At 43.2% G+C, this 12526-nt stretch overlaps 1 protein-coding gene across 12 annotated transcripts in view; it reads right to left on the reverse strand.

Annotated features, from left to right (window-relative positions):
- ptprk (protein tyrosine phosphatase receptor type K) overlaps positions 1 to 12526 on the reverse strand; it is a 137142-nt gene that overhangs the window by 5369 nt on the left and 119247 nt on the right. For 4 of the 12 annotated variants that reach the window (XM_035421505.1, XM_035421509.1, XM_035421506.1 and 1 more), the window contains 13 exons: positions 10294 to 10454; positions 9262 to 9297; positions 7745 to 7756; positions 5149 to 5333; positions 3787 to 3874; positions 3331 to 3407; positions 3129 to 3146; positions 2074 to 2110; positions 1863 to 1960; positions 1498 to 1614; positions 1160 to 1314; positions 709 to 844; positions 442 to 591 (listed from right to left, as the gene is read on the reverse strand). In XM_035421505.1, coding sequence (XP_035277396.1) covers positions 442 to 591; positions 709 to 844; positions 1160 to 1314; positions 1498 to 1614; positions 1863 to 1960; positions 2074 to 2110; positions 3129 to 3146; positions 3331 to 3407; positions 3787 to 3874; positions 5149 to 5333; positions 7745 to 7756; positions 9262 to 9297; positions 10294 to 10454 — 1270 coding nt within the window. The remainder of the gene's footprint in view (positions 1 to 441; positions 592 to 708; positions 845 to 1159; positions 1315 to 1497; positions 1615 to 1862; positions 1961 to 2073; positions 2111 to 3128; positions 3147 to 3330; positions 3408 to 3786; positions 3875 to 5148; positions 5334 to 7744; positions 7757 to 9261; positions 9298 to 10293; positions 10455 to 12526) is intronic. The other 8 variants (XM_035421517.1, XM_035421508.1, XM_035421510.1 and 5 more) reach the window with 3 other exon arrangements.

The raw sequence follows: 12526 nt of genomic DNA on the forward strand, positions 1-12526 counted from the left end.
AACCGTGTTCTCCTAAGGTCTTTCAGCCATTTGGGTTAAAAATAGACTTGGATAGACCTAAAGAATTCAGAAACTGAAAACCATCCTATTTACATTGTATTTAGCACACACACTTCACACTGTTCTTAGCAGCAGTACGAAGAAGGGCCTGTGTGCCAGAAACGTCACTCACTTTGGTGAATTAAGAAATTATTGAATGGGAGCCTTGCAGAGTATGAACTGTCATTTGCCTCATCACACATTTGATTGGTGTTCCATCCAGCACCCGCCCTAACAACAACAGACGTGCGTGCCGCTACCACTCTTAAGGTATCTGTGACCAACATAACTGAATTTCATTTTCTTTGGTTTGTCATTGACATTGCTCAACAAATCTTGCCGATAAAATGCAGTGAACTGCTACAGCAAGGAAGAACAGGGGAACGGCTGGTGATTGCTTACTTGGAACTCATCCTTGAGGTGTGAGGAGTTACTCTGGGAGTCTATTCTGATCATGTCGTAGTAGGCGGCTTTGAACTCGCAGGCCGGAATAACGGTTTCTCCACACAGGCAGGCCTCCAAGATGGCGTCATGGATGAAGATGTATTGCTCCTTCAGGAACAGGAGACAAATAAAAAAAGCGAGAGTGAGACGATCAACCCCTCAGCAGCAGAATTCAGGAAGCGATGCCACGACTGCGATCGAGGGGAATTCAGAGTAGATTTCTACCTCGGTCTGGACCATGTTGATGCGTCGCGAGCGTAGGGCCTTCACGCAGTTGTAGATGTCCACCACCCCCTCCCGCTCCGCCATGTCCAGCATGATGTCGATCACGATGTAGCAGCCCGTGCGTCCGGCTCCAGCGCTAACCGAGAAGACGGGGACATGTCAGACCGTCAGGCAGCCTACGAAAGCTGTGATATCGCCATCTTCCTCTTCAGGTACTCGTGAGAGAAATATTCTGCAACCCTCACGAGTGTAAAGAGAGCTTAGGGAGCAACCACATCCTGTAAGGGGCTCTGATATTTTGCAGCAGCAGGTGAATCTACTGCCTGTCTCACAGTGCTCTGAAGATTTCACAATCGGCAGTATACATATTGACAAAGAGTCTCTTTGTACGCCATGCAGCCGATTATGAATGAGATCTGCGAAGACAAGGTCACTCATGCCAGTGAGATACCTGCAGTGGACTACGATGGGCCCGGCGCTGGGCGGGTTGGACATCTTGACCCGGCGGATGAACGACAGGAGGCCGGTGGCGTGGTACGGCACGCCATGGTCAGGCCAGCCGGTGAAGTGGAACTGCTTCACTTCCCGTAGCTCGTTAAACCCTCTCTGGTGAACGAGAGACCGCCACAGCAATCAGTCAGTGAGGCGAGGATTAACGCAGGGTTACGGAGTGGATCAGCTGCTCGGGAAATGCTTGCTTGAGCGCGCCATTTTGTTCGTGAAGTCTAAATATTGCTGGAATTACCAAATGTAATTTAAAAAAAAAGGCTAAATAAGTGTTTTACTCACCCTCTCTAATGTAAAAGTCCTGACAACATATTCTGCAAGTGGTTCTACTTCAACAAATGTCACTTTGAAATCCCCATACACCTCAGCGTCATCTGGCCAGTACTTGTAGCATTTCACCTGCATGAGGAAAAGTCAAATGTCATTCAAATGTAATTTAATTCCATTTGGTTATTTGAAAATGAAATGCTTATCTTAGCAGACTACTTTGCCTTGGTCTCCTAGGTCTATTGGAAACACACTTACAGCACAAAAAAAAGATACTACACTACAAAGAAAAAAAGAGAATGCGTGAGCCTAAATCTTTGAGAAATAATGATGAACGTGTTCAACTTCTCAAATTGGGGGACATTGAACCGCAAACATACCCGTCCCACTTCAACCAGGTTGGTCACCATGACAATACAGGCCGACTGCTCCTGCCAAACCATCCTCCAGAAGTCGTACACCGTCTCATGGACCGGGCCTGCAAAAATTAATGAAATAATTAACACATTAAAACCTTCAGTCCATAGCCGTCATTTTATTAATGAAATGTCTAAATAACAATGTTCCAAATTTAACCGAGGTATGTCTTACCTTGTGTAGCAATATAATGGCTTGGCCGTTGATATCCCTAAAAATAAAATTATAAACACATATTGAGACCACTTGTTCGAATGGTCAGCTTGCCAAAAATAAAAAAGACTGTCACAACGCAAAAACTACAATATCTGCTAGAATTACCACAGTCATGGCTTCATGAGAACAAGTACAGTACTCGATGAGGTGTGTTGTAAGAACAAGAAGCTGTTTTGTTGTCGACACATTTTGAGATCAGTTGAAATCATCCCAGTCATACAGATTTATTATAGCTTTAAGTGGCCAGGGGTGCTGCTTGTGACAGTAAAACTGCAGTATGCAAACAAATACTAGAGTGTAAAATGCTTTTTTTCTGTGAAATATTTGAACCATTAATGGATTATATCAATATTAAGTGTTTTGAAATTTAAAATTCCACCATTTGTATCCATTTTTTTGAAAGGACAATCAATTAAGTGTTTTTTGTAAACAGGAATTCATATGCTTATATTTTCATACTAACACAATTACACTAACAATACTAATAAACTAACTTAGTTATGTAGATTGCACGTTTTTCTTTAGGTTTGTGTAAATTAATGTAAACACATGATGATATTTGTTAATGCAAACAGTACTGTAATGCATCAGTTGTTTCATTAATTATTTACCAGTGTCGTTTCATGTGGCCTTTTTGAATGAATGCCTCATTTACAATTATTTTTGGAGAGCGGGCTTATTAAGAGGTTTGGTCAAGTATTACATGGAGTTATCACATCACAATCTTCTGACTGGGTTTAGACACAGCATAGAGGGGAACAATAAGCAACCTCCAACATCCTATCAATAGCAACATTAGTCCATAAAACAAAAAAGAGAACCGGTGGACGATGGTCACGAGCATGACGAAAACAAATGTAATAAGCGTATGAACAACAGGATGGAGAAAGAAAAGTAAGAAGAAAAGGGGGGGCTGGGGGGGAAACATCTCATGCATCTCCATGCAGATGTTAGTACAGAAGCAAGGCGAATGGGAGAGGGTAAACAGTGGGATCCCCTACAGTAATACTTACATCCCTGTACAGCCATATCTACAGCCCAAATCAAGGCAGAGTGAAAGAAAGCACAACAATGTCAGTGAGTACAAACACTTTGAACAAGGAAAAAAAAAAGCTGTATTCATATCCTCGACAGGGCATGCAGAGAAGGCTTCACGTACGAAAGAAGGAAAGATGTTTCGCACACGCTCGCCCGTGGAGAAGCGACACCACTTACGTCAATGTAGTTGGCGTTGATGTAGTCAGAGGAGGGGTCATCCTCCATCGGCTGAAGGATCACTCTGGAGTGGTCGTCTGCCGTGGAACATTACAAGCCATCAGTCAAGTGCATTTGATTTCATGAACTAATATTTCTGTGAAGCAGTATCATTTGCTTTCTGAAGTCATCACTGCATGTGGGCCTTGTTCCAAAAGATGTCAGCAACATACTACAGCAGACTTGAAATGGCAGCATTGCACAGGTCAGGCTGGATTCTATCAACATTCTGACCTAAACACAGCATCAACAACATTCTGACCTGAGCAACAGCAAGTATTAGATTTTATCTTCACTTACAGAGCTAGATGAGTTTATCAGTCACTAATTAACTAGACAAATCGTGTTCGTGCAGAAAAAAAGCTAAAAATGATCCATAAGTAAAAGTTAAAGACAAATGTTGATTTTTAGTCTTACACGCAATAATGTTTCCATAGCGATTCTTGGTCCTGTTCTGCTCTTTTTTTGCCACATCCCAGGAAGCTGATTGGCCTTCAAAGAAACTCTTCAAATCACACAAAAAAACAAAACAAACCCCATTAAAATGGACAAGCAGAGGAAACCTTGAGGTGCTTTCAAACACACAAATTGCAACACCGTGCAAGCAGTGTGCACTCAAGGGAAGCATGAAACCAGAAACCAAGCTGTTAATGTTTAGAGGACGAAACCATCTCGATTGGCACCGGTTAAGTCGGTAGCTAAACACTTTTTACAGATGGAAATAAGAACAGGATCATCCCTTGATTCCTGACTTCCCCAAATGATTTAACCTCAAGTTTCACATGGACTAACGCTATACTGCATATGTTGGTACATTTAGTGCACTTCTAGACTATTTCTAATGACCGTACCTTTGCTGCATTAAGCAATTTTCATGTTTCCCCTACAGGAACTAGCTAAAATACAGAAAAATGTTAATGAATTTGCTTTTACTGATAGTTGATTTAATCAGGATCTCACCTTAATACTATTGCTTGACACATGGTACCATTAAAAAAAAAAGATCAGTACTTCATCAGAGATGCTTTAATGTATGCAATATTTGTATGTTTAAACTATACACAGTGAAATCCATGGCACAGTGAGAGCGCTACAAATGTTCAGGGCTTATCGAACCTAACCACTTGCTTACAGGAAACGCCTCTTGTGGTAACCCATCCAGTCAAGACCGGGGAGAAAGAACCTGCATCTTCATAGGAACCAAACTCATTTACAGGAAGTGACATCACTCCGTGCTCATGACTGAGTGGGGGTTGTGGGGTATGGGGGGGAGGGGTGTGGGAGGCAGCACTGCAAAAGCAATGCATTGAAGGCTCAGTCAAGTCTCCCATGGTCTGATTGCTGCACTTTGTGCACGAAGAACAAAAAGAAAATACAACTATTCCCTCCAAGCATTTCCAAAGCCTTGAAATAAATTCTTTTGAGATGGCCTCCAATCAAATTAATACTCAATCCCTTCTTTACATAAATCCTAAATTGAGCATGACCTGTAAATGCAATTCCACAACCACATTTGGGAAAGAAATCAAGTCTGTTCGGGGCTATTTAAATACATACTGTCTTAACAGTTGAATGTTAGCGATGAGGATTTCACCTTCTGGAGATAGCAGGAGAGCCTATACAGTTCTGATGACATAATTGGGCTTAGGTGACTGAAAGGTTGCATGCTAGAGATGACTGTTCAGGTGACCTTGAGGCCAAAGGCATAGACAAGTTTTAACAGCACAGGGTGCCAAGTGTGCGCAAAACTTTTAGCGTCAGCGTTCGGCTGGGCCCTACCTCGTACTCCTCCTTGAAGCCGTAGCTGTCCGAGGTCTTCATCAGGTTGATGTGCTGTAGCAGGTCTGCCACCCGAATGGCAGGGTGCAGCTGGCCCGTCTGGTAGGGCGACTCCGTCCCCTCGCAGTGGTACCGCGGGACGTCCAGCAGACGGCTCGATTCGGCTGCCGCAGTATGATTCTCGTCTGCGCAATACATTTAAGAGCCATTTTTATTAAGAGAGAGACATTGGAGAAGATCTTCAACCGATCATTTAAAAACGTTGTGAACTCCACTCCACATATCTCCTTGCAGTTTAGGAAACAGTGTGCATTGTTGCCAACATTTTCAGACAGTTTAACAGTGCGAGAGATGATGATATTACAATAGCACTGCTGCAATGAGGCACCGACTGGGCTCCATTTTTTATTATTAAATTAAGGGTGAGAGGATAAAAGATTTATAGATATCTTAACATCATAACTGTAGGCCTATCCTAATGCTGCAGCATCCACTATCAAAGAGAGAGAGTGCAGACTAGAATGTGCATCTTCCCAAAGTAAGTGCAGTCAGCCACTGTCTCATGTGAAACTGTAATCCATGCGTCCCTGCACCGGTAACCGGTAGTTCACAGACAGCTGATTTAGCCAGGGGAGCTATATCACAGACAGATGTTTGGTTAGGGGAGCTGTATCACAGGCAGCTGATTGGCCAGGGGAGCTGTATCACAGGCAGCTGATTGGCCAGGGGAGCTGTATCACAGGCAGCTGATTGGCCAGGGTAGCTGAATCACAGGCAGCTGATTGGCCAGGGGAGCTGTATCACAGGCAGCTGTTTGGCCAGGGGAGCTGTATCACAGGCAGCTATTGGCCAGGGGAGCTGTATCACAGGCAGGTGTTTGGCCAGGGGAGCTGTATCACAGGCAGCTGTTTGGCCAGGGGAGCTGTATCACAGGCAGCTGTTTGGCCAGGGGAGCTGTATCACAGGCAGCTATTGGCCAGGGGAGCTGTATCACAGGCAGGTGTTTGGCCAGGGGAGCTGTATCACAGGCAGCTGTTTGGCCAGGGGAGCTGTATCACAGGCAGCTGTTTGGCCAGGGGAGCTGTATCACAGGCAGCTATTGGCCAGGGGAGCTGTATCACAGGCAGCTGTTTGGCCAGGGGAGCTGTATCACAGGTAGCAGATTGGCCAGGGGAGCTGTATCACAGGCAGCTGATTGGCCAGGGGAACTTTAAGCGAGTAAAGAGATGAGGATACCCATGGATTGAAAACCCTTCTTCCTTTTCCCAGACTAGTCCGAGCAATTACTCCACAATGAGAGCCTCAGCGCGTGATTAATTAATTCTTCTGTTTGTTCTTACAAAAAATTTGGTTTCTGATTAGGTATTCAACAACTAATTGAGGAGATACTTTCTTCACAATCACATGTAAGGCTTATTTTACGCTGAAAACAGCTACATTCTATAAACTGTATTTTTTAACCCTTTTAAAAGGGCCTTTTAAAATGATATCACAACGACATGCAACACAATTGGATAGCAGACCTAGAAATATCCACAACCTCACAACAAATACAGTGTTTAAAAACTTATACACACAATATAAAAATAGCACCAGACCTGTCAGGGGAAAAAAAAAGTTTAGCTGCCAGAGCACGGCCCGCATTCCGGCTCGCACTCCACTCGCAAAAAATTTTACCGAAAGATTCTCGCAGAGTCGACTGGCAGCCTGAAACGCGTCACCTTGGCTTTCACCGTGAGGAACACAGAGAGACAAACCTTCACAGCACAAGTTTCCTGCAGTCGCAGAGCCCTTCCTGTGAAGACACCCTTGTCTTCGAGCGCGGGAAAAAAAGGAGGCGCTGTCGAGAGAGGCAACGCGCAAGCCTGACAGTCACCATATGGGCCCTTTAAAGGCCCAATCTGAAAAATGTCATCACATGAAACACCGTCCCGTTTAACAGCCTGCCTAGGAGATGGGAGGCTGGGTTCGGGGGGTTCCCAGGCAATCCGGCGCTAGGATTTACACCCTTCGGACCCCTTACGCTCCCCTTGGCAATCATATTACCTACTGAGCCGTGCACTCTACATCCTTTCCGCTTGGCTAAGTCCTGAGCAATGGCAGCCCACAACCTATATATCAGATGAGGGGACCCGGCGAATGTGAATTTGCTGTTCAAGTGCGAGATGGCCACTACAGTGAGAAGTGGCGTTAGATTTATTGCCGGGGCCAAGGAACACTTTAACACTTCACACACACACACGTGCGCACAGGAACACAGACACGCACACAGGCGCGCGCACACACACACAGGCACGCACACACGCGCGCGCGCACACACACATAAGCGTGCACACGCATAAACTGGGAGGTGGAAAAGCACAGCTTCCAGGCAAATCTCCTCACTATTTCAATTGCAAAAATGAGGGACAAAGGATGGAAGGGAAAGTTGATCCTGCATAAAAACACAAAAGCAGAACTCAGCTCCGTGCGCGAAAGCAGAAAAATAAAGGTGGTTTCTCAATGGGATGGGTTCATGGAAATCAGCAAACTCATACTCGTTTGACACTTTTGAAAAATCAAGCAAGTTTCCTTGTCACGTAACACGCAGACTTACCCGTTATTGGCACTTGAGAATTGTTGCAGTAAGAGAAAGGAAAACAACTTTAGAGAATACCAGGATGGATTTGGATAACATTTGTATTTCACTTCCTTGATGGATGAACAGGTGGATAACTTTGCGAGTTTTGACAGGACTAACAAACTGACATGAGGGTGAAGATGATCAGGGGGCACTAAAAAAATGGAGCGACGAGGACAGTGATACCGTGTTTCTAAGTCAGCTACGACAAACACAACTGCTCATTACAACACACAACCATCTAAGCGCTAACAATTTTTCAGTCAAGGGATCCATTTGCATAGGAAAATTATTTTTTTTCTAAAAGAATTATTCTAAACTAAAACAAACCTACAGTTCACTGCACATAAACTCACATCAAAATTAAGCAATTCTGCAAAATAAGCAAACATGACACATTAAGATATGGCCTAACTGCACCTTTCAAAAGCTATTATGATGCGCCATAAAAATATGTGATTAAAATAAAATGATTCCACAGCAAACAGGAGCCTGAGGCAGTGTTTTAATTTCCCATCAAACTCGAGGTGTCAGTGAGCTGCTAAGAATCCGAGCTTAGTTGTTAGCTTGTTCTGTCATGTAGAAAGTAGCGTACGCGTCTAAAGTGTTTAAATTTGATGTCGGCACTGGCAGTGGAACTCCATTAGTTGTTCGCAACAAGTCGTGCCTTTCTGTTCAGGGCTCCGAGCGATGATACAGTTTTTTGCACTGGGGAGGGGGGGGTGTTGGGTTAGACCGTTCTAGATCTTAATGGTTTCCTGAATTTACGAGGCACTGTGAATACGCGTTGCAAAAAAACACCCTTGTCTGCAACAGGGCCATGCAACAATAAAATACAAGTTAAGCGGTACTGAAATTCCATGAAGTGCACTCCATTCACACTTTGGCCCGGGACGCGTCTCACTGTACATTAAATCAGCTGGTGCAGTGCGTATATCTCACACTCTCCGCTCTGCTATAAAATGATAGGCTTCCTCCTAGGGGGATTTTGCAGACAATGCTACGACTTGCAGAGGAGAGAGAGAGAGAGAGAGAGAGAGAGAGAGAGAGAGAGAGCGACTCTTCTGTGAAACGCAGGCCTGTTAAACGTGCTCGGTGTGCCTCAGGCCCCTGGGTCGGTTCTAGCCGCGGGGCATTACTCATCGGGCACTCTACCAAAGGCCTCGGAGCCAGAGAGCATGTGACATCTCTACTGCACCATGGCAGCGCTCCAATCCAAACCATCCTTTATATGTATATTTTTTTGGAGGGTGGCGGGGCGGGGGGGGGGGGGGGGGGATGCAGCTGGGGCGGCAAAAATCCTCTTTTTTCCCTGTGATGAGTCTGTTTCAGACACAGGGAGAGAAGCTGCGTACTTGGGGATATTATGAGCTGTGAACAGTTCCCCAGACCCACTGTGGAGACAAAGAAAAGACTACACATGGGCAGGACAAGGATGCATGCTGGGAAGCGAGCCATGGTGGGGTAAGGTGACAAAGGGACCGGAGCCTCACCTAGCACAGCGGTCGGAACGAGCGGATCATTAGGCACTGTGGGAAAATAAAGCTTGTGAGGAAATCTCTTTGCAGGAAATCTCTCTTTACCTTTTATGTCTTGAATAGACCGCATACTGCTTAGTAGGCAGGAACACACCAGCACAAAAGAAAGTGAACCTTCGTAGATGTTGGCAAAAGATTAAAAAAAAAAACTTTAGATGGCACATCACCTTGGACATTGTTAAAGAGATAAAGCTGATAGCTTCAATAAAACAAGGAAAGGACAAAAAAAATACCATATAGCATAAAGTAATACACATATTTCCTGAAAGACTAACACAACAAATGTTTTCAACTACTGCAGTTGAGCACATAAAGGATAGATAAAGAAAAGGTATCTGAAAAGGTAGCTTGTATACTTTTTCAAAAAAACACCTACATTTTAAATCAGTTTGATCCCAATGTCAAAAATGTTCTTTTATTCTGCAATTAGTTATTAAATTACTGAAATTCAGGCTACAATTTTTTTTTTCCACAGGCAGCAGACAGCGCCTTGTAAGAACTATGATTTTGTGTGGGAGTGCTTAGCTTTTTAGGTCTCAGAACAAGGGTTTACTCATAATCTGACTTCGGCGATGCCATTTCTAAAGAAGTGCTCGGGCTGCAAACTAACTGCTGAACTGATAAATACATGGCATTTACTGTAAAACTGAGAAAAAAGGTCACAGGCATCTTTGTGATATCTACATTAATTAAGGAGCCACTGGCTGAGTAACAGAAATGAGCACATTTACCTCTGGCCAAAACATTCATAACCAGCATTTACAAGTGAAAAAAAAAACATCCTCTATTTAAAATCAGTTTAAAATAATGGCTGGTACAAGCCAAACGTTTACACTTATCTACAGGGGAGCTGCACACACAGCTACCTCCTCTTACTGAGTGTTTCCCCACTGTAAAACTGAGGCTTTTCGGTTCTCCCGCTTTCGCACGCGTATTGGGTTTCTAGCCGGGCGATCCCCAGGGGTCTGTTTCCGGGATCATACTCACATCTGTTGCTGAAGTTGTGCGAGTCCATGAAGGTGACGGACATGGGATCCTCGGCATGGAGAGTGCTCTGGTCGGCGTAACTCCGGTCCATGGCGTTGACCATGTGGGTCATCTCTTGCCGCGTATTCCCGATGGCGTCCTTGCGCTTCTTGGCAAGTTTCCTGAGGGATTAAATGCCCGATTAAAAAGCAAATTCTCAGAGAAAAAAAAAAAGAAGTGCCACGGGTTTCACAGTTCTAGGGGAAGCCCAAAGACGTGACCCAGAAGATAGCGTATTTCCTCGAAAATGAACACCATTTTTTTGTCTCCTTTCAAATGATAATTGCGGCACGTTAGTCTGTGTTGTACGCTTAACTGCAGAAAATGTCCCCACATAGTTCAAAGACATGCCAGGTTTCTCACAGGTGTGAGACCCAGAGATTTTTTTAAATGGAAATGAGAATCCAATCTTTTGGAAACACTGCTGTGCTAACAGCAGCAGCTTCAATTCACGTTCAAGAAATAGAAAGTGAATGTGCCCTTTGCAAAAAAATTAAAAATAAAGAAGAAGCTAACTCGTCATAATTCCTCCACCATCGGGAAATTGACCTGAGGTTGATACATTGTCCAGGTAGATATTTAATAACCACTGAAAGTCCAGTGGAGTACACTGGAGCCTGACAAACAAAATGAATCATGTTTCAGGTATAGATCTAGATCCTGGTTTTAATGAAACTCTACTGATGTCCTTAGCTGCCTTTTTTTCTCAGATCAATTGTTTTCTTTATGCAATTTACTTTGAACAGCTCACTAAAAGGCTGGTTTGTGCAAAAGAGAAACAAAGACATCAAAATATTCATAAATATTTATATAATTTCATAACCAGGCAAATTTAGGCTACGTGTTAACTAAGTTTAAAACATCTTTAAAGATCTGTGCATGACAAATAACCTAGACCTATGCTCACCCTTTCAAAAGTTAGAGACTTCGTTAACTTTTTCACTATTGTAACATCAAACCATTATCGTACAACCAATGTGAATATAAGCACTTATAACGTATTGTGTAAGTAGTGAATTTGCAGATGAAACTGACAGAATTAAGTTGAGATAAGATTAGTGAAATTAATGTGCAAAACCTGAGTCATATTTTCTTCTGTGCAATGACAATGTATACCTGAGCAGGAAGACGGAACTAAATAGCATCACTTCATGCCACAATATCACAAAAGCAATTATCTGCTGTATATAACCAATTTCCATCCTTTAGAAATAGGCATGCACATCTGTATTAGCTACACCAAAGAGCGACTAAAGTGAGTCAGCTTCCAAAAGTACATTTTAATAGCCTTTTATTTAAAAATTCAGTAAGTTCCTTACAACTCTGGGGTATAAAACTATATAATTATTCCCGATATGACATTTCTCACAGCCTACATCAATTTTAGTTTTAATTGTTCAAATGGAAAATAAAATGACCTAAAATTACACTCAACTGTGCTGAAATGTATCTGTTCCTGGGAAAAGTAGGGTATCAAGCTAGCTGGTCAGGCGATTATTCAGAAGCAGACTTAGGATCACTTTACCCAAAACGTTTCAAACAGCCAAAAGTTCTCTACTCTCAAAATGGCTAATAACCAAGGCTGTTTGCTCAATGGACAGGGATAATAAAGGTTTTTAAATGAAGTGATGAGTAGGAAAAAATAAAAAACAAAGAAGGAGAGGGTTTAAAAAAAAAAAGAGGCATTTCCCTATGCATGGAGCCTGTGAACCTACCAAGCCCAATATGCTTTATTCAGCAAAGGCAGGAGAAAAATAGTGACCACATCAAGTTTACGAACATTCAACCTGAAAGCATCAGTGACCAATAAAAACACCACTTTGGAAACCTCAGGCGACAGAATACCGCATGCCACATAAACGCACGTCTGTATGAAAATTGAAATTATCGTAAATACAAGGGGAAAACAAACGATACACAGCAATACAGTGGAAATACCAGATGCCACCAATATGTATGGCCAGCAGCCATACATTTTCTGTACTAGAAAGTGATTCCCATAATCCCTTTTACCGACGAGTGGGTTAGTCCAAGTAGTTAGATGAATTGATGAATGAATAAATGGGGTTATTGACACACACACACACAGACACACACACAGGCACGCACACAGACACACACGAGTAGGAATCATGACAAGTGCAGCATTCTTTTTTCAGCCAACACCGCTTTGGTTATGACTTGGTTGTGCTGA

Source organism: Anguilla anguilla, chromosome 6 (assembly GCF_013347855.1).
Source record: "Anguilla anguilla isolate fAngAng1 chromosome 6, fAngAng1.pri, whole genome shotgun sequence".
NCBI lineage: Eukaryota > Metazoa > Chordata > Actinopteri > Anguilliformes > Anguillidae > Anguilla > Anguilla anguilla.